Here is a 22,538-nt window from a genome sequence, read left to right as displayed (position 1 = left end):
GCTGTTTGTAAGCCCCGGCTGGCCCCAGTGCCGGTGGCACGTAAAAAGCACCATCTGATCGTGGCCGTTTGCCAACCTCGCCTGGCCCCAGCGCCGTTGGCGCATAAAATGCACCATCCGATCGTGGCCGTTTGCCAGCCTAGCCTGGCCCCAGTGCTGGTGGCACGTAAAAAGCACCATCCGATCATGGCCATTTGCCAGCTTCACCTGGCCCCAGTGCCGGTGGCACGTAAAAAGCACCATCCGATCGTGGCCGTTTGCCAGCCTCGCCTAGCCACCATGCCGGTGGCACGTGAAAAGCACCATCCGATCGTGGCCGTCTGCCAGCGTCACCTGGCCACAATGCCGGTGGCACGTAAAAAGCACCATCCGATCGTGGCCGTTTGCCAGCCTCGCCTGGGCCTCGTGCCGGTGGCACGTAAAAAGCACCATCCGATCGTGGCCGTTTGCCAGCCTCGCCTGGCCCCAGTGCCGGTGGCACATATAAAGCACCATCCGATCGTGGCCGTTTGCCAGCCTCGCCTGGCACCCGTGCCGGTGGGACGTAAAAAGCACCATCCGATCATGGCCATTTGCCAGCCTCGCCTGGCTGCAGTGCCAGTGGCATGTAAAAAGCACCATCCGATCGTGGGCGTTTGCCAGCCTCGCCTGGCCCCCTTTGCCGGTGGCACGTAAAAAGCACCATCCGATCGTGGCGGTTTACCAACCACGCCTGGCCCCAGTGCCGGTGGCACATAAATAGCACCATCCGATCGTGACCGTTTGCCAGCCTAGCGTGGCCCCAGTGCCGGTGGCACGTAAAAGGCACCATCCAATCGTGGCCGTATGCCAGCGTCGCCTGGCATCAGTGCCGGTGGCACATAAAAAGCACCATCCGATGATGGCCGTTTCCCAGCCTCGCCTGGCCCCAGGGCTGCTGGCACGTAAAAAGCACCATCAGATCGTGGCCGTTTGCCAGCCTCGCCAGGCCCCAGTGCCGGTGGCACGTAAAAAGCACCATCCGATCGGGGCCGTTTGCCAGCCTCGCCTGGCCCCAGTGCTGGTGGCACATAAAAAGCACCATCCGATCATGGCCGTTTGCCAGCCTCGCTTGGCCCCCGTGCCTGTGGCACGTAAAAAGCATCATCTGATCGTGGCCGTTTGCCAGCCTAGCCTGGCCCCAGTGCTGGTGGCATGTAAAAAGCACCATCCGATCATGGCCGTTTGCCAGCCTCGCCCGGCCGCCGTGCCGGTGGCACATTAAAAAAACACCATCTGATCATGGCCGTTTGCCAGCCCCGCCTGGCCCCCGTGCCGGTGGCACGTAAAAAGCAACTTCCGATCGTGGCCGTTTGCCAGCCTCGCCTGGCCCCCGTGCAGTGGCACGTAACAAGCACCATCCGATCGTGGCCGTTTGCCAGCCTCGCCTGGCCGCCGTGCTGGTGGCACGTAAAAATCACCATCCGATCGTGGCCGTTTGCCAGCCTCCCCTGGCCCCAGTGCCGGTGGCACATAAAAAGCACCATCCGATCGTGGCCGTTTGCCAGTCTCGCCTGGCCCCCGTGCCGGTGGCACGTAAAAAGCACCATCCGATGATGGCCATTTGCCAGCCTCGCCTGGCCCCAGTGCCAGTGGGATGTAAAAAGCACCATCCGATCGTGGCCGTTTGCCAACCTCGCCTGGCCGCAGTGCCTTTGGCACATAAAAAGCACCATCCGATCGTGGCCGTTTGCCAGGCTCGCCTGGCCCCAGTGCCGTTGGCACGTAAAAAGCACCACCTATCATGGCCATTTGCCAGCCTCACCTGGCCCCAGTGCCGGTGGAACGTAAAAAGCACCATCCGATCGTGGCCGTTTGCCAGCCTCGCCCGGCCCCCGTGCCGGTGGGACATAAAAAGCACCATCCAATCGTGGCCATTTGCCAGCCTCGCCTGGCACCTGTGCCAGTGGGACGTAAAAAGCACCATCCAATCGTGGCTGTTTGCCAGCCCAGCCTGGCCCCAGTGCCGGTGGTACGTAAACAGCACCATCCGATCGTGGCCGTTTTCCAGCCTCGCCCGGCCCCCATGCCGGTGGGACGTAAAAAGCACCATCCGATCGTGGCTGTTTGCCAGCCTCGCCTGGCACCTGTGCAGGTGGCACGTAAAATGCACCATCCGATCTTGGCCGTTTGATAGCCTCGCCTGGCCCCCGTGCCGGTGGCACGTGAAAAGCACCATCCGATCGTGGCCATTTGCCAGCCTCGCCTGGCCCCAGTGCCGGTGGCACATAAAAAGCACCATCCGATCATGGCCGTTTGCCAGCCTCGCCTGGCCCCCGTGCCTGTGGCACATAAAAAGCATCATCTGATCGTGGCCGTTTGCCAACCTAGCCTGGCCCCAGTGCCGTTGGCGCATAAAATGCACCATCCGATCATGGCCGTTTGCCAGCCTCACCTGGCCGCCGTGCCGGTGGCACGTAAAAAGCACCATCCGATCTTGGCCGTTTGATAGCCTCGCCTGGCCCCCGTGCCGGTGGAACGTAAAAAGCACCATCCGATCGTGGCCATTTGCCAGCCTCGCCTGGCCCCAGTGCCGGTGGCACATAAAAAGCACCATCCGATCGTGGCCGTTTGCCAGCCTCGCCTGGCATCAGTGCCGGTGGCACGTAAAGAGCACCATCCGATCATGGCCATTTGCCAGCCTCGCCTGGCTGCAGTGCCAGTGGCATGTAAAAAGCACCATCCGATCGTGGCCGTTTGGCAGCCTCGCCTGGCCCCCGTGCTGGTCGCACGTAAAAAGCACCCTCCGATCATGGCCGTTTTCCAGCCTCGCCTGGCACCTGTGCCGGCGGCACGTAAAAAGCACCATCCGATCATGGCCGTTTGCCAGCCTCGCCTGGCCCCAGTGCCAGTGGACGTAAAAAGCACCATCCGATCGTGGCCGTTTGCCAGCCTCACCTGGCCCCAGTGCCAGTGGCACGTAAAAAGTACCATCCGATCGTGGCCGTTTGCCAGCCTTACCTGGTCCCAGTGCCGGTGGCACGTAAAAAGCACCATCCGATCGTGGCCGTCTGCCAGCCTCACCTGGCCACAATGCCGGTGGCATGTAAATAGCACCATCCGATCAAGCCCGTTTGCCAGCCTCGTCTGGCCCGTGCCGGTGGCACGTAAAAAGCACCATCTGATCGTGGCCGTTTGCCAGCCTCGCCTGGCCGCCATGCTGGTGGCACGTAAAAATCACCATCCGATCGTGGCCGTTTGCCAGCCTCGCCTGGCCCCCGTGCAGTGGCACGTAAAAAGCACCATCCGATCGTGGCCGTTTGCCAGTCTCGCCTGGCCGCCGTGCTGGTGGCACGTAAAAATCACCATCCGATCGTGGCCGTTTGCCAGCCTCCCCTGGCCCCAGTGCCGGTGGCACATAAAAAGCACCATCCGATCGTGGCCGTTTGCCAGTCTCGCCTGGCCCCCGTGCCGGTGGCACGTAAAAAGCACCATCCGATCTTGGCCGTTTGATAGCCTCGCCTGGCCCCCGTGCCGGTGGCACGTGAAAAGCACCATCCGATCGTGGCCATTTGCCAGCCTCGCCTGGCCCCAGTGCCGGCGGCACATAAAAAGCACCATCCGATCGTGGCCGTTTGCCAGCCTCGCCTGGCACCCGTGCCGGTGGCACGTAAACAGCACCATCCGATCATGGCCATTTGCCAGCCTCGCCTGGCTGCAGTGCCAGTGGCATGTAAAAAGCACCATCCGATCGTGGCCGTTTGGCAGCCTCGCCTGGCCCCCGTGCCGGTGGCACGTAAAAAGCACCATCTGATCGTGGCCGTTTGCCAGCCTCGCCTGGCAGCCGTGCTGGTCGCACGTAAAAAGCACCCTCCGATCATGGCCGTTTTCCAGCCTCGCCTGGCACCTGTGCCGGCGGCACGTAAAAAGCACCATCCGATCATGGCCGTTTGCCAGCCTCGCCTGGCCCCAGTGCCAGTGGACGTAAAAAGCACCATCCGATCGTGGCCGTTTGCCAGCCTCACCTGGCCCCAGTGCCAGTGGCACGTAAAAAGTACCATCCGACCGTGGCCGTTTGCCAGCCTCACCTGGTCCCAGTGCCGGTGGCACGTAAAAAGCACCATCCGATCGTGGCCGTCTGCCAGCCTCACCTGGCCACAATGCCGGTGGCATGTAAATAGCACCATCCGATCAAGGCCGTTTGCCAGCCTCGTCTGGCCCGTGCCGGTGGCACGTAAAAAGCACCATCTGATCGTGGCCGTTTGCCAGCCTCGCCTGGCCGCCATGCTGGTGGCACGTAAAAATCACCATCCGATCGTGGCCGTTTGCCAGCCTCGCCTGGCCCCAGTGCCAGTGGCACATAAAAAGCACCATCCGATCGTGACCGTTTGCCAGTCTCTCTTGGCCCCCGTGCCGGTGGCACGTAAAAAGCACTATCCGATCATGGCCATTTGCCAGCCTCGCCTGGCCCCAGTGCCAGTGGGATGTAAAAAGCACCATCCGATCGTGGCCGTTTGCCACCCTCGCCTGGCCCCCGTGCCGGTGGGACGTAAAAAGCACCGATCGTGGCCGTTTGCCAGCCTCGCCTGGCCCCCATGCCGGTGGGACGTAAAAAGCACCATTCGATCGTGGCTGTTTGCCAGCCTCGCCTGGAACCTGTGCAGGTGGCACGTAAAAAGCACCATCCGATCGTGGCTGTTTGTAAGCCCCCGCTGGCCCCAGTGCCGGTGGCACGTAAAAACCACCATCTGATCGTGGCCGTTTGCCAACCTCGCCTGGCCCCAGTGCCGTTGGCGCATAAAATGCACCATCCGATCGTGGCCGTTTGCCAGCCTAGCCTGGCCCCAGTGCTGGTGGCACGTATAAAGAACCATACGATCATGGCCGTTTGCCAGCCTCACTTGGCCCCAGTGCCGGTGGCACGTAAAAAGCACCATCCGATCGTGGCCGTTTGCCAGCCTCGCCTGGCCGCCGTGCCGGTGGCAGGTAAAAAGCACAATCCGATCTTGGCCGTTTGCTAGTCTCGCCTGGCCCCCGTGCCAGTGGCACGTAAAAAGCACCATCCGATCGTGGCCGTTTGCCAGCCTAGCCTGGCCCCAGTGCCGGTGGCACATAAAAGGCACCATCCGATCGTGGCCGTTTGCCAGCCTCGCCTGGCACCCGTGCCCGTGGCACGTAAAAAGCACAATCCGATCATGGCCATTTGCCAGCCTCGCCTGGCTGCAGTGCCAGTGGCATGTAAAAAGCACCATCCGATCGTGGCCGTTTGCCAGCCTCGCCTGGCCCCCTTCGCCGGTGGCACGTAAAAAGCACCATCCGATCGTGGCCGTTTGCCAACCACGCCTGGCCCCAGTGCCGGTGGCACGTAAAAAGCACCATCCGATCGTGGCCGTTTGCCAACCACGCCCGGCCCCAGTGCCGGTGGCACATAAAAAGCACCATCCGATGATGGCCGTTTGCCAGCCTCCCCTGGCCCCAGGGCTGCTGGCACGTAAAAAGCACCATCAGATCGTGGCCGTTTGCCACCTCGCCTGGCCCCCATGCCGTTGGCACGTAAAAAGCACCATCCGATCGTGGCCATTTGCCAGCCTCGCCAGGACCCAGTGCCGGTGGCACGTAAAAAGCACCATCCGATCATGGCCGTTTGCCAGCCTCGCCTGGCCGCCATGCCGTTGGCACGTAAAAAGCACCATCCGATCGTGGCCATTTGCCAGCCTCGCCAGGACCCAGTGCCGGTGGCACGTAAAAAGCACCATCCGATCGTGGCCGTTTGCCAGCCTCGCCTGGCCGCCGTGCCGGTGGAACGTAAAAAGCACCATCCGATCTTGGCCGTATGCTAGCGTCACCTGGCCCTCGTGCCGGTGGCATGTAAAAAGCACCATCCGATTGTGGCCGTTTGCCAGCCTCGCCCGGCCCCAGTGCAGGTGGCACGTAAAAAGCACCATCCGATCGTGGCTGTTTGCCAGCCCCGCCTGTCCCCAGTGCCGTTGGCACATAAAAAGCACCATCCGATCGTGGCCGTTTGCCAGCCTCTCCTGGCCCCCGTGCTGGTGGCACGTAAAAAGCACCATCCGATCGTGGCCGTTTGCCAGCCTTGCCTGGCCCCCGTGCCGGTGGCACGTAAAAAGCACCATCTGATCATGGCCGTTTGCCAGTCTGATACGGCCCCAGAGCCGGCGGCCCCAGTGCCGGTGGCACGTAAAAGGCACCATCCGATCATCGCCGTTTGTAGGCCACACCTGCCCCTTGTGCCGGTGGCACGTAAACAGCACCATCCGATCATGGCCGTTTGCCAGTCTCGCCTGGCCCCAGTGCCGGTGGCACGTAAAAAGCACCATCCGATCGTGGCCGTTTGCCAGCCTTTCCTGGCCGCCGTGCCGGTGGCACGTAAAAAGCACCATCTGATCATGGCCGTTTGCCAGTCTGACATGGCCCCAGTGCCGGTGGCACGTAAAAGGCACCATCCGATCATGGCCGTTTGTAGACCACGCCTGCCCCTTGTGCCGGTGGCACGTAAAAAGAACCATCCGATCATGGCTGTTTGCCAGCCTCGCCTAGCCCCAGTGCTGGTGGCACGTAAAAAGCACCATCCGATCGTGCCGGTTTGCCACCTCGCCTGGCCCCCGTGCCGTTGGCACGTAAATTGCACCATCCGATCGTGGCCATTTGCCAGCCACGCCTGGCCCCAGTGCCGGTGGCACGTAAAAAGCACCATCCGACCGTGGCCGTTTGCCAGCCTCGCCTGGCCGATCATGGGCGTTTGCACCATCCGATCATGGGCGTTTGCCAGCCTCGCCTGGCACGTAAAAAGCACCATCCGATCGTGGCCATTTGCCAGCCCCGCCTGGCCCCCGTGCCGGTGGCACGTAAAAAGCACCATCCGATCGTGGCCGTCTGCCAGCATCGCCTGGCCCCAGTGCCGGTGGCATGTAAAAAGCACCATCCGCTTATGGCCGTTTGCCAGCCTCGCCTGGCCCCAGTACTGGTGGCATGTAAAAAGCACCATCCGATCGTGGCCGTTTGCCAGCCTCGCCTGGCCCCCGTGCCGTTGGCACGTAAAAAGCACCATCCGATCGTGGCCATTTGCCAGTTTCGCCTGGCCCCAGTGCCGGTGGCACGTAAAAAGCACCATCCGATCATGGGCGTTTGCCAGCCTCGCCTGGCACGTAAAAAGCACCATCCGATCGTGGCCATTTGCCAGCCCCGCCTGGCCCCCGTGCCGGTGGCACGTAAAAAGCACCATCCGATCGTGGCCGTCTGCCAGCATCGCCTGGCCCCAGTGCCGGTGGCATGTAAAAAGCACCATCCGCTTATGGCCGTTTGCCAGCCTCGCCTGGCCCCAGTACTGGTGGCATGTAAAAAGCACCATCCGATCGTGGCCGTTTGCCAGCCTCGACTGGCCCCCGTGCCGTTGGCACGTAAAAAGCACCATCCGATCATGGCCATTTGCCAGCCTCGCCTGGCCCCCGTTCCGGTGGCACGTAAAAAGCACCATTCGATCGTGGCCGTCTGCCAGCATCGCCTGGCACCTGTGCCGGTGGCACGTAAAAAGCACCCACTACACTCACGCAGTGCTTGGCGTTAGGAAGGGCATCCAGCCGTAGAAACATTGCCAGATCAGACTGGAGCCTGCTGCAGCCTTCTGGCTTCCCAGATCCTCGGTCGAACCGTTCAACCCATGGTAGCATGGAGAATGGACGTTAAACGATGATGATGATGATGATGATGATGATTATGTCATTTATATCTGAAACTGTTGTGCTGAGGTTGTCAATGTGTTGCTAAGCTAAGGTGTCCAATAGCATATTTCTCAATGTCATTAATCCTAACTATATTATTTTGTAATCACTAACTCCATCTATACTCTTTGGTAATCAATTTATATCATAGCAAGAAAGGTGTGTGAATGTGTGTGTGCGTGTGTGTGTGTGTGAAAGATGTATGAATGTGTACATACAAAAACAGATGTATGCATATGCATTGATGCATGTACATATACATAACAACACACAGGTAATCTAGTAAGTTTTAAAATTTTGTCTCATACTGATGGATTTAATTCTGCTACACAGAAAATTCCACGGTATTCAGATCCCCTTTATTTCTTTTGGATACTACTACTATTATTATTATTATTATCATTATTATTACTGCTTCTGCTGCTGCTCTACTACTACTACTACTACTACTACTACTACTACTAAAGTGGCAAGCTGGCAGTCATTAGCACATTGGGTGAAATGCTTAGTGGTATTTCATCTGTCTTCACGTTTTGGGTTCAATTTCTGACAAGGTCGACGTTGCCTTTCAGGGTCGATAAAATAAGTACCAGTTGAGTACTGGTGTTGATGTAATCAAATGTCTCCCTCCCCCAAAAAATTTCAGGCCTTGTGCCTATAATAGAAAGGATTATAATTATTATTATTATTATTATTATTATTATTATTATTATCACTAAGGCAGCGACTGGCAGAAGCATTAGCACACTAGGCAAAATGCTTGGCAGCATTTCGTCTGACTTCACATTTTGAGTTCAAATTGCACTGATGTTGACCTTGGATCACCGGGGTCAATAAGCCTTGTGCCTGGAATAAAAAGGATTATTATTATTGTTGTTGTTGTTATGATGCTGACGCCAATGCTGCGACCACTGCTCCTGATGATTCAAAATTTCTTATTATCATTTCATAACCTCAGACCTATACTCTCTACTTGTTTCAGTCATTTGACTGTGGCCATGCTGGAGCACTGCCCTTTAGTCGAGGAAATCAACCCCAGGACTTATTCTTTGTAAGCCCAGTACTTATTCTATCGGTCTCTTTTGCCAAACCGCTAAGTAATGGGACGTAAACACACCAGCATCGGTTGTCAAGTGATGTTGGAGGGGACAAACACAGATACAAACACACACACACACATATACATATATATCTATATATATATACATATACATATATACAACAGGCTTCTTTCAGTTTCCGTCTACCAAATGCACTCACAAGGCATTGGTCGGCCCGGGGCTATAGCAGAAGACACTTGCCCAAGGTGCCACACAGTGGGACTGAACCCGGAACCATGTGGTTGGTAAGAAAGCTACTTGCCACACAGCCACTCCTGCACCTATGTAGCTAATTCTTACTATGAACATTATTATTATTATTAGTATTATCTTTATCATAAGCTTCATATATTATAATTGTAACAAGGCAGCATAATCATAATCAAAAAATTTGATGAAAAGTCAACAGAACCAAATGAAACTCACCAGCAGCCACTATTGTGCCACTCATCCAAAATGAAGCTAATAGAGAAACCATAGCACCACGGCGCTTCTTTGGTTGGAATTCAATAAAATAGGAAAATACAACAGGAACGCTGCCACCAACTCTGACAGAAAAGAAGTAAAATTAATTAAAAAGAGAAAAGTAAGATGAATAGATTTTTACTTGGATCTTTTTGGTTTGAACGGCAGTTTTTTCTAACGGTGTCATATGAAATTGTCACCCATAATTATGACCCTAGAATCGATCTATTGCATTTCAATCTGTTTTAGGTTTAGGGTTAGGGGTAGGGGAAAGGGTATCTTTTTTCTTCAGAAATGTAAATAAACCCAATCTGTTTCTTAAACGAGGGACACATTCATACGGCACAGAATGTTTATTTACCTCAATAGACGTCAGTGATTGGTTGAAATAGCAGAAATTGAAGAAAAAACAACAAATATCTTACAAACTATAGAATTTTCTCAATAAAGCCAAGAGAAAAGGTTGTTTTATAAACACATTCTACCAGTATACGAAGTTTAAAATTACCTAGAAATTATGTTAAAAACTGCCGTTCAAACCGAAAAGATCCTTTTACTTTTGCTTGCATTTTTCACCTACAGCTGAAAGTAGGAAGAAGGATAGCATTTTTAAATTTGAATATTTGCAAATTTTGGGACTAGTTATATAGATGCAACTTTTCCTTGATACCACTAAACACCCTCAATTAAAGTTGATGTGATATACTATCTTGTTTTACCTCAACATAAAACAGGTAAAATACATGAGCCTGATAAGGCCCATTTAAATACTAAAGGGTTAACAGATCTGGAGGAAGAGGCAGTGTCTTTGGCTTTGCAGGCTCTCTATGACCAATGGAACTGATGCTCTAAAGAATTTCCACTTCAACAGTTACAAGTCAACATTTACAGGAATTTCATGAACAGGGAAGGAATTTCATTGAGCTGAAATTCTATGGGAAAAGAAATGGGGAAACCTATTTGGTGCAAGACCTGCAGAGTTGGACACAAATTCCCTCTCAGACATGCTCTAGTCAGAAAATGGGGAACAGTTGAAGTATTTTTTGATACATAAGAGAAGGGTCAGTCAGTTATTATGAGAAATATTCAGTGATGAGCATGCTGCTCTTACTTGTAATGTAATTGTTGTTTTTGTTTAGTCCTTAACCAGCCATAATTTAACAGAACTATATCAAAGCCATTCCAACTATGAACATGCACCCATTTCTTTTATCAGACATAGACTATCTAGAAATACGTTATCTGATATACGTTACCTTTCATTTCATGAGACTTAAGGTGTGATGTGAGAGATTTGGCTGCTATGCCTAGAAGAGCCTTCTTCAATGGCTCAAGGAATGCTATGTGCTCAATGTCTTAGTATGTTACTGAAAATTATTTTTAGAGATTAGTGTATTGGCATGTGACAAAATACAGATTCTTCTAAAATTTCTTGTGTTGTGAAAAGAATTTGTGAACAAAGAGAAATGGTATTTGGAACTTAACATGAGCAGCATTTTTGATATTTTATTACATTTCAAAGTCCCCAAATAATGTTTGAGGAACAGGCACAAAAGGATAGGAGCAGTAGGTCACTTTTTAGATAAGGCGGCGAGCTGGCAGAAACGTTAGCATGGTGGGCAAAATGCTTAGCGGTATTTCGTCTACCGCTACGTTCTGAGTTCAAATTCCGCCGAGGTCGACTTTGCCTTTCATCCTTTCGGGGTTGATTAAATAAGTACCAGCTATGCACTGGAGTTGATATAATCGACTTAATCCGTTTGTGTGTCCTTGCTTGTCCTCTCTGTGTTTAGCCCCTTGTGGGTAGTAAAGAAATAGGTTAATATTCTAATAAAGGTTGATTTCTGACTTTGTCTTCATTTTAGTTGATGTAAGACAAATATCAGTGGAAAATATGTAATATACTCTTTACTCTCTTTTACTCTTTTACTTTTTTCAGTCATTTGACTGTGGCCATGCTGGAGCACCGCCTTTTAGTTGAGCAAATCGACCCCAGGACTTATTCTTTGTAAGCCAAGTACTTATTCTATCGGTCTCTTTTGCCGAACCGCTAAGTTACGGAGACGTAAACACACCAGCATCGGTTGTCAAGCGATGTTGGGAGGACAAACACAGACACACAAACATACATATATATACGACGGGTTTCTTTCAGTTTCCGTCTACCAAATCCACTCACAAGGCATTGGTCGGCCCGAGGCTATAGTAGAATACACTTACCCAAGATGCCACGCACTGGGACTGAACCCGGAACCATGTGGTTGGTAAACAAGCTACTTACCACACAGCCACTCCTATGCCTACAATTATATAGATTTTTCCTTAGTCACATAATAGTTAACTTTTGTTTTGGGTACATTTGCAGTTAAAACATTAGAAATTAGTAGTGTGGAGGAGTGAAGGGAGACGCCCGGACTGGGAACGAGGAGGAAGGTCTGAAATTCATCACATTTTCCATTTGCTGTCCCACTTACAAGTAGTTCATACATTTTTTTTCTAATTCAGACTCTTTAATCAAAACTCTTAAATATCAATATATTTAACATAGAATGTCCCTCCACGAACCTTCTAATTTGTGATAAACATCTTTCCTTTCACAAAACAATTCATTTACAGTGCATGTACCTATATTCTGCCTTTATTTTGTCTTGGATCTGATTTATATACATACAAGCAGTATCGCCCAGCGTTGCTCGGGTTTGTAAGGGAAATAACTATATAAGCATTTTTAGAGATGTAAAGTATAATAGCCATCTCAATATGGCTAACCACAAAGGGGGGGGGGGTTACTGTAGCTTTTTACGTTCTGAGATTTAATAATAAATTTTTAGAGAGTTACTTCCCTTATATATGCCAAAAATGCATTAAAAAATGGGAAAAATTGATGGTAAATTTTTTTTTAAATTGTAGACTCATCGTAGACGCGCTAATACCCAGAAGGGCTCGATATGAATCATGACTATAAGATATCTGGTTTTGGTTAAACTGCACCGCAAAATGTGGGAGTAGTTAGGAATCTAAATCGTAGGAGACAGACAGCACACAACCTCACTTTTATATATAAAGATAACTGATGATATTCTCAAATTTCCATTTTACCCTCACAAATGCAGTCGTCAAGAATGAGGAATTCTTTGGTTACTTCAGCCAAAAAGATGACTAGATCTTACAAAGTTCCACCCATTACCATCAGCTCTTAAGCTGGCCACATCATCACAAAACTCTTCAGGGGTATCTACCCCAAATTATAGAAATACACAACAGTATGTCCTTTCCCTAAGAAGAGCAACATTTACTACTGAGATTGTTCCTATTTCCAACATTACCAAGGTAATAGAAACAGTCTTAAGTGGCCAACATTTAAAAAAATTTCATTCTCTTTCTTTTCTCAATTAAGACTTCTCAAGTTTACGATGTACATACACATATTTACATATTTTGAAAAAACTGTTTCTTTACTGGTGCTAGTGGTTGTAGCTATGCCATCTTGTGGTGGAGGCGCAATGGCCCAGTGGTTAGGGCAGCGGACTCGCGGTCATAGGATCGCATTTTCGATTCCCAGACCGGGTGTTGTGAGTGTTTATTGAGCGAAAACACCTAAAGCTCCACGAGGCTTCGGCAGGGGATGGTGGTGATCCCTGCTGTACTCTTTCACCACAACTTTCTCTCACTCTTACTTCCTGTTTCTGTTGTACCTGTATTTCAAAGGGCCGGCCTTGTCACTACTCTGTGTCACGCTGAATATCCCCGAGAACTACGTTAAGGGTACACGTGTCTGTGGAGTGCTCAGCCACTTACACGTTAATTTCACGAGCAGGCTGTTCCGTTGATTCGGTTCAACCGGAACCCTCGTCGTCGTAACCGATGGAGTGCCTCCAACCATCCAGCTATGCCAACTTGTATAACTTTTTATTGGTATGCATGTGTATGTATGTTATATAATTTTATACTTACCCAATTCCACTAATTAGTCTCATTGAAGTGAAAAGCCAGTACTCCTGAGCAACACTGGAAACAAGGCCTGCAACACCATTGAGTGTTAATGAAAACAGAAGAACTTTACGCCGACCAATTTCATCAGCAATAATACCCCACATATAACCACCTATCAGCATTCCTGAAATCAGAACAAAACAAGAAATAAAGATATCTGGAAAGATTTTCTATAGATCTTTCAATGTTTTTAAACTGCTTATTTTCATCAGTTTTACAAAGCCACGTAATGATGTGTATTTGTCTATAATTCATTACTCTTTTACTCTTTTACTTGTTTCAGTCATTTGACTGCGGCCATGCTGGAGCACTGCCTTTAGTCGAGCAAATCGACCCCGGGACTTATTCTTTGTAAGCCCAGTACTTATTCTATACGTCTCTTTTGCCGAACCGCTAAGTGACGGGGACGTAAACACACCAGCATCGGTTGTCAAGCAATGCTAGGGCGACAAACACACACACACAAACACACACACATACATATATATATATATACATATATACGACAGGCTTCTTTCAGTTTCCGTCTACCAAATCCACTCACAAGGCATTGGTCGGCCCGGGGCTATAGCAGAAGACACTTGCCCAAGATGCCACGCAGTGGGACTGAACCTGGAACCATGTGGTTGGTTAGCAAGCTACTTACCACACAGCCAATCCTGCGCCTTGTTGATTTTATTTTTATATCATTTTATATCATTGTTGATTTTATTTTTATATCTATATCCAATTTTATTGGGAGCTTTCTTATTCTTTTCTAATGTATTTCTATCTGGCTTCGCTGCCGGTGGCACGTAAAAAGCACCATCCGAACGTGGCCGATGCCAGCACCGCCTTGACTGGCTTTGGTGTCGGTGGCACATAAAAAGCACTAACTGATCGTGGCCGCTGCCAGCCTCCCCAGGCACATAAAAAGCACCCACTACACTCACGGAGTGGTTGGCGTTAGGAAGGGCATCCAGCTGTAGAAACACTGCCAGATCAGACTGGAGCCTGGTGCAGCCTCCTGGCTTCCCAGACCCCGGTTGAACCGTCCAACCCGTGCTAGCACGGAAAACGGACGTTAAACGATGATGATGATGATGATGATTTACTTTTATAGAAGACTAATACATGCCAAAGCATGATCTTCTCTTGAAAATGCAAAGTCAGATATTGTAAAGTACCTACCTGATCACCTTCCCTCACCTTCGTTAATATTTTTAAATCTACCCAGCTGTTGTAATCCCTTGAGAGTAGAAACAGCACATATTATATCCCCGCCCCTATTTGTTCTTTGTCCTACCAGTTATCTCCTGCTCTGAAACCTCTTCCATATCTCATTCTCATTGTCATTCCTTCCCATATGATTTTCACTGATTACCTTGTCTCTGTGCCTTCAGTTATTTCTCATTCTCTTCTGCTATACTTCATCTTTAAGGCCTTTCATATTTTCTATCATCATCAACATCATCTCATATTTGCCATCATGTCTTATCCACCCTTATGTACCTCTACATCTCCCTACCCACTGCTCCTACACCAAGCAGATTATCCTGATCTATCCTCCCTGATCCACTTCTATCTCTCTAATCTTACTACTCTCCTATACTGATACTCCCATCATCCACAACTCCATGTTTGTTCATCACTCACTACATTCACCTCTACCCACAACTCCAACCATCTGTGACTCTCCCCTCCCACTCTTATGAAACTACCCCTTGAACCCCTATCTGTATCCTCTCCTATGCTCATCTTCTTGTGCCTTAAGGATTTGCTCCAGCACCCCTTCTTCATCTTCTTTCCAGTTATAACCACCTATCCTTATATAATACGGGGTAGCCATGTATTTTCTCCATAGCAACACATCTGTACTTAGCATAAAGTTACCGCCCCTCTCAGATACTCCTCACCCTACCTTAGTTAAAGGGGCTGTTTTGTTTTCTTTTTCCTATCTTGCGTGTTACTAGGTGACTTCAGTGAGTGCTGGTGGCATAAGAAAAGCTCTAGTCACACTGTAAAGTGGTTGGTGTTAGGAAGGGCATCCAGCTGTAGAAACCTAACATTGGAGCTTAATGCAGCCCTGCTGCTTACTAGATCTTGTCGAACAGTCCAACCCATGCCAGCATTGAAACAGGCATTAAATGATGATGATGATGATGATGATGATGATGATGACTGTAAACTAATAAAATACTATGGTTGTCCCCCAAATGCACAGGTGGCACCCACAAAGTTATTCAGCTTTTATGTTTAATTTTATAAATCAGAGGAAGAAAGAACTGTAGTTTTCTGTAGGGATTGACTAATAATCTCTTTACTCTTTTTCTTGTTTCAGTCATTTGACTGCGGCCATGCTGGAGCACCGCCTTTAGTCGAGCAACTCGACCCCGAAACTTATTCTTTTTGTAAGCCCAGTACTTATTCTATCGGTCTTTTGCTGAACTGCTAAGTGATGGGGACGTAAACACACCAGCATCGGTTGTCAAGCAATGCTAGAGGGACAAACACACACACACACAAACATATACACATATATATATATATATATATATACATATATACGACGGGCTTCTTTCAGTTTCCGTCTACCAAATCCACTCACAAGGCATTGGTTGGCCCGAGGCTATAGCAGAAGACACTTGCCCAAGATGCCACGCAGTAGGACTGAACCCGGAATCATGTGGTTGGTAAGCAAGCTACTTAGCACACAGCCACTCCTGCGCCTATCATGAAATTTATGCTACAGAACTGTCTTTCATATAAATGAATTTCTTTCTGGACAACATCCTAGTCACAAATCACCAAATGTTTTCACTATAAAGAAATCAATTTGAGCAGGCCAGTTTGTACTCAACAACCCAAGTGATGATTGCTGTCATAATTTAGGTGAAGGATGAACTATACAAATCTTTAAAGTCAAAATAGTCAATTGCCTCATGATTTTCCCTCTTACTGCTAAGTTTCATTTGTCACTTTACTGTTGTAGGTTGATAGTTACTTTGAAGTTTTATTGGTGGTTAGCTTCAACAAGACAGTGAGTTCTGTAGCTGTGGGTGTTATACATTGGTGAAGTTTAAAAAAGTTAGAGCTAGGAGTGGCTGTGTGGTAAGTAGCTTGTTTACCAACCACATGGTTCCGGGTTCAGTCCCACTGCGTGGCACCTTGGGCAAGTGTCTTCTACTATAGCCTCAGGCCGACCAAAGCCTTGTGAGTGGATTTGGTAGACGGAAACTGAAAGAAGCCTGTCGTATATATGTGTATATATATATATATATATGTGTGTGTGTGTGTGTGTGTGTGAGTTTGTATATCTGTGTTTGTCCCCCCAACATCGCTTGACAACCGATGCTGGTGTGTTTATGTCCCCCGTCACTTAGCAGTTTGGCAAAGAGACCGATAGAATAAGTACTGGGCTTACAAAGAATAAGTCCCGGGGTCGAGTTGCTCGATTAAAGGCGGTGCTCCAGCATGGCCGCAGAGAGAGAGAGAGTGGAGTTTTTATGACTCAAGTCAGAGGTGCAAGGGGTGAAGTGCCCATCAACCTGGTAACCCTTCAACTAACTGTAATCATACAGTTCTTCCTTCCACCTCTCATTCACTCTTTGCTAGTGCAAAAAAATAGAATTGAATTCCTCTGTCATTGCTTGGAGGATTATGATGAACAAGAGGAGACTGAGGACTGATCCTTGATGTACCCCTACTTGTACCTGGAATTTTTGCTATTCTCGTTGCCAATCCTCACCTTACTGACAGCATCCCTGTACATGGCTTGTACAGCTTTCACCAACCACTCATCTATCCCTAGTTTCCACATTGACCACCAGATAATTGATTGGGGAATCTTGTCAAAGGCTTTCTCTATGTCAACAAAAGCCAACTACAAGTGGTTTATCTTTGGCTAGGAATTTCTCCTACAGCTGTCTTACCAGAAATATAGCATCAGCGTTGCTTCTCCCTGGTACAAACCCGAACTGCATCTCATCTAGACTAACTTTCTCCCTAATTAGTTGGGCTATGACCCTCTCCATGTCTTACATCACCTGATCCAACAAATTGATACTTCTGTAATTATTTCTAAGGCATCACCTTTACCTTCGAAACAGTTGACTAGACTATAGCCTACACTGCCAGATATTTTAAGCATCTCAGCAGTGATTCCTGATGGGCCAGGGCTTTCCTTGTCTTCATGACCTTCATTACTTTATCTGCCAAAGTACTGTCAATTTAGATAGCTGGTCCCTTAGTTGGGTCACCATTTGGCAAATTCACTTTCTCCCATTCATTCTCTTCATTTAGCAACCTTTCATAGAGGTGCCTCCAAGTCTCTCTGGTGCAGCATCATTAAATGCAAATGTACCATCATCCATGCGGACACATTTCTCTCCTATGACATCGTGGTTTTCTCTCACACACTGTCTTGCAATTTGAAATACTTCAAGTCTCTCGTCTTCACGACACAGAACATTGGCAAATTTCTTCTAATCTGCTTCCGCTCTGGCTAAGTAAACCCGTCTCCTAGCTCCCCTTCTGACAATCTGATACAGTTCCCTGCTACCACCACACTTCCAGTCCTTCCATGCTTGTTTCTTTTCCCAAATGGCTCTGTCAACTACATTGTTCCACCACCACTTTGAATGAGTAGTGTTATTTATTAATACTTATCTGCATATGCATAGCTTAACCACAAGACAGATTATATTAAAGTAACAAATATCTACAAAGGCGCAGGAGTGGCTGTGTGGTAAGTAGCTTGTTTACCAACCACATTGTTCTGGGTTCAGTCCCACTGCGTGGCACCTTGGGCAAGTGTCTTCTACTATAGCCTTGGGCCGACCAAAGCCTTGTGAGTGGATTTGGGAGACGGAAACTGAAAGAAGCCCATCGTATATATGTATGTGTGTGTGTGTGTGTGTGTGCGCGTGTATGTGTGTCTGTGCTTGACAATCGAGGCTGGTGTGTTTATGTCCCCGTCACTTAGCGGTTTGGCAAAAGGGACTGATAGAGTAAGTACTGGGCTTACAAAGAATAAGTCCCAGGGTCGAGTTGCTCGATTAAAGGTGGTGCTCCAGCATGGCCGCAGTCAACTGACTGAAACAAGTAAAGAGAGTAAAAAGAGTAATGCAAGTCATTAGATAATGCAGTCTTTCGTATCCATTAAAAAGATGGGATGACTACAATAAGAATTGTTTTGGTCATAAATCTGCTCAGCCAGGGTTGATCAAGAGCTAAACAACAACTTACCAACAAACATTGAAGCGTTGAGGATAGCAACATAATACTCAGAAATGTTGAAGTCACATGTTGTAGAGGGTAACACATAGGAAAGAGACATAATCTCTATTGCATCACTGGATACAGCCCAACCACAGATGACAGTCAACAGATAATTGAATATACCATTTCCTGAAAAGAAGAAAGAACTATGGGATCGAGATGATACAAAAACAATAAATCAAAGCTAATTTCTGAAATGGGAAAATTTGGGGGAATAATTTGCAATCCATTCCAAATATGGTTCTGTGTCAAAAATAATGCTTTATTAAAACCTGTTCAGAATGACCTCTTTTGTTGTTGCTATTCTTTAGCCTCAAGTAAACTCCCGTGAAGTTGACCTATGAGTAGAGGCAATCCAGCTGCTACCCTCTCTTTTGGGGGGTGGGGGTGTCTAGAACTATATAAGTCGATGTGTTTTTTAGGCTTTTGAGATTGGGAACCTGTAGCAGTCATGTTATGTGTGTATGTGGAGTGTGTGTATATGGAATGGTGTGTATGTGAAGCATGTGGATAGGACAAAGAAGATAAGGTATCAAACTAGCAGCTCATGAGTTCTTAGTTCATAATTTCAGTAAATTGATTGTTGTGTGCCTGTATAAGACACACAAAACCCTCACTGTCCAATTTTCATGGACTTAACCCTTTCGTTACTGAATTTATTTTGAGATGTTCAGTGTTTCTCCCAATTATTTAAAATATAACAAAGAATTAAGTAAAATAAACTTAGTTATCATTCAGCTAGATTTAGGGACATAAATTGTGACTAAGGTTTGGTGGAAGGTTTTAATTCAGAACTTTTGAAAACCAGACATTTGTACTAAAGAGCCAGAGCCGGTTTCAGCCGGGTTAGTAACGAAAGGGTTAATTATGTATGATACATTTTTACATTCATGGTTTTAATAGATTGTTAAGAGAAAAATCATTTTAATGCTAGACATGCTCCTGTTCCTACTAGAAACCATAATTTATGTAACACAGGATAAGTATAGACACTTTGCTACGTAAATCTCAAACATATATCCCCTGTTAATCTCAATGTTTAAATAAACTTTAAAAAAAATTCTTATTCTAAATGAACACATATTTCTAAATGAGAATAATCAATTGGGATCTTTTCGGTTTGAACGGCAGTTTTTTCTAGCGGTATCATATGAAATTGTCACCTATAATTATGACCCTAGAATCGATCTATTGCATTTCAATCAGTTTTAAGGTTAGGGGTGGGGGAAGGGTATCTTTTTTTCTTCAGAAATGTAAATAAACCCAATCTGTTTCTTAAACGAGGGACATATTCAAACGGCACAGAATGATTTCACCTCAATAGACATCATTGATTGGTTGAAATTGCAGAAATTGAAGAAAAAAAACAACAAATATCTTACAAACTATAGAATTTTCTCAATAAAGCCAAGAGAAAAAGATGTTTTATAAACACATTCTACCAGTATACAAAGTTTAAAAGTGTTTAGTTAGGTGGAAATTATTTTAAAAAACTACCGTTCAAACCGAAAAGATCCATCAACTGTTACCACTCATCAGTAATAGAAAGTCTGATGCACTACACTTTTTATTTTAGCATTTTGCAATCTACATTCAAATGTTAGTACATATGTATTTGCATACTTCTATGTATATACACAATTATTGCATGAAACTAAGGAGGTAACTGTAGTGAAGAGTAAATTGGATTTGAAGTTACACTGAAAGCATATTACTAATCTCAAATAATATTCCTATTGAACGGTCGAATGTTTAGTGGAGGGAAGGTTATTAATATCTCTCTATATATAAAACAGCAAAATGTCTGCATGTGTGTCCTTTATACAAATCCACAATTTTTCAGTTAGAGGGCTCGCACTTTCTATGGTCATTCAAAACCATCCAAGGGTGGTCGTGCACATCTTTACATTTCCCCAGTCACCTGGCAAATCCATTAAAAAATCAATAGAAGTGACTTTTTTGTGAATTTTCTATCCAAAACCCAATCAAAATGTCCAAAACTTGATGCACCAATTGAATGCCAGCTAGCTGTATATGATTGGTCGGGGATTTGGACAGCACTCGCGTGTATGTGCGCACGCACGCAGCTGTATATGCATGCACTAGCACTATGACCCAGCGTTGCCGGGTCATAGTGCAAGTCTAGTTATAAAATCTTAACAAGAGATAGAGTAGTAACATATACTAACCAGTAAAGCGAGTAGCCACATCAAAGTAACAGATGAATGTTACTACTAGCTTAACCCCAGGCAGACTCTCTGCCTACTGGTTTTCAGTGAAAGCTCTGCACCCTGCCGGTGGCACGTAAAAAGCACCATCCGATCGTGGCCGTTTGCCAGCCTCGTCTGGCACCTGTGCCGGTGGCACGTAAAAAGTACCCACTACACTCATGGAGTGGTTGGCGTTAGGAAGGGCATCCAGCCGTAGAAACATTGCGAGATCAGACTGGGCCTGGTGCAGCCTTCTGGCTTCCCAGACCCCAGTAGAACCGTCCAACCCATGCCAGCATGGAAAGCGGATGCTAAACGACGATGATGATTGCTAGTAGGGGGATTGAACCCCTACTGGAGGGTAGTAGGGGTTTGCCTCCCCTGAAGAGCTTGCACCGAAAATCAACTGGCGGAGAATCCGCCTGGGGTTAAACTAGTAGTAACATTTACTGCTACTTTGATGTGGCTACTCGCTTTACTGTAAGTAATATATTTACTATTTACAATGCCCAAAGTTGAAAAAATCTTTTTCTTGGATTATTATGGAAAACTGGAACAAATAATAAAAATATAGTTTATATGAAATAATTGTTATTACACAATACTGCCAACAAGTTTGACAACAGATTTTTATCAAAAGAGTTATAAATAGTAACTATTATACAGTACTACTAGCAAAACTTGTGAAACAAATCAATATCTCACATTACCAAAATACTATAGATGATAAAGAAATATGCAAAATAGTAGGGTCTATACTTCCAAATGAGTAAATAAAAACATTTATAGGCGCAGGAGTGGCTGTGTGATAAGTAGCTTGTTTACCAACCACATGGTTCCAGGTTCAGTCCCACTGAGTGGCACCTTGGGCAAATGTCTTCTGCTATAGCCCCAGGCCGACCAATGCCTTGTCAGTGGATTTGGTAGACGGAAACTGAAAGAAGCCGGTCGTATATATGTATATATATATATATATGTGTGTGTGTGTGTGTCTGTGTGTCTGTGTTTCTCCCCCTAGCATTGCTTGACAACCGATGCTGGTGTGTTTATGTCCCCGTTACTTAGCGTTACTTAGCAAAAGAGACCGATAGAATAAGTACTGGGCTTACAAAAGAATAAGTCCCGGGGTTGAGTTGCTCGATTAAAGGCGGTGCTCCAGCATGGCCGCAGTCAAATGACTGAAAGAAGTAAAAGAGTAAAAGAGTAAATTAAGTAAAAGTAGACACCAACCAGTTGCTTCCAAGGCATCTTCGTATGATGTAGGGTCAGGTTTATTATCCTCTAAAATAAAAAGAATTAAACACAAATGAATATACAGCACTTAATAGTTTAACGTGAGATGATATTACATTTAGGATACTCTATAACAGATAAAGCATTATCAGTTATAAAGTATTATAACACATTAGCATATCTGTATCATCAAAAATGCCGATGGTTTTATTAATTGACTAGCAGTATCGCCCGGCGTTGCTCGGGTTTGTTTCGACCCGCTGGAATTGTAATTTTGAAAAGTAAAAATTTTGTGAACATTTTTCTGGTCGAAATACACCGAAAAGTGGCGACACAGCAGTGAAAAAATCATAAAAAATAGGGATTTTCATAGAAAAAAGCAGCTTTTTGATGTAAATAATTTTTGGTGTTAACATGGTCCGATTTGAATTTTATGTTCTACGGAAGGAAGAGCAACCCTTCTTCTATCATACTCTCAATTTTGGTCAACTTGCGCCGCAGGGTCTCGGAGGAGATAGTGTTAGTTGAAGGTTACCAAACATGGCGCACACAGACAACTTTAGCTTTATATAGAGATAACA

The 22,538-nt window shown here is 47.0% G+C and overlaps 1 protein-coding gene across 2 annotated transcripts in view; it reads right to left on the bottom strand.

Annotated features, from left to right (window-relative positions):
* Nucleotides 1–22,538, bottom strand: part of LOC115219814 (synaptic vesicle glycoprotein 2C) — a 92,013-nt gene that overhangs the window by 52,049 nt on the left and 17,426 nt on the right. For both annotated transcript variants that reach the window (XM_029790088.2, XM_036509476.1), the window contains exons 2-5: nt 21,955–22,005; nt 18,482–18,643; nt 13,217–13,379; nt 9,224–9,345 (exon numbers count right to left, since the gene is read on the bottom strand). In XM_029790088.2, coding sequence (XP_029645948.1) covers nt 9,224–9,345; nt 13,217–13,379; nt 18,482–18,643; nt 21,955–22,005 — 498 coding nt within the window. The remainder of the gene's footprint in view (nt 1–9,223; nt 9,346–13,216; nt 13,380–18,481; nt 18,644–21,954; nt 22,006–22,538) is intronic.

Source organism: Octopus sinensis, linkage group LG15, assembly GCF_006345805.1.
Source record: "Octopus sinensis linkage group LG15, ASM634580v1, whole genome shotgun sequence".
In the NCBI taxonomy this organism is placed as follows: Eukaryota; Metazoa; Mollusca; class Cephalopoda; order Octopoda; family Octopodidae; genus Octopus; species Octopus sinensis.
The sequence above is the reverse complement of the archived record's forward strand: the minus strand, read 5'-3'. Positions and strand labels throughout refer to the sequence as shown.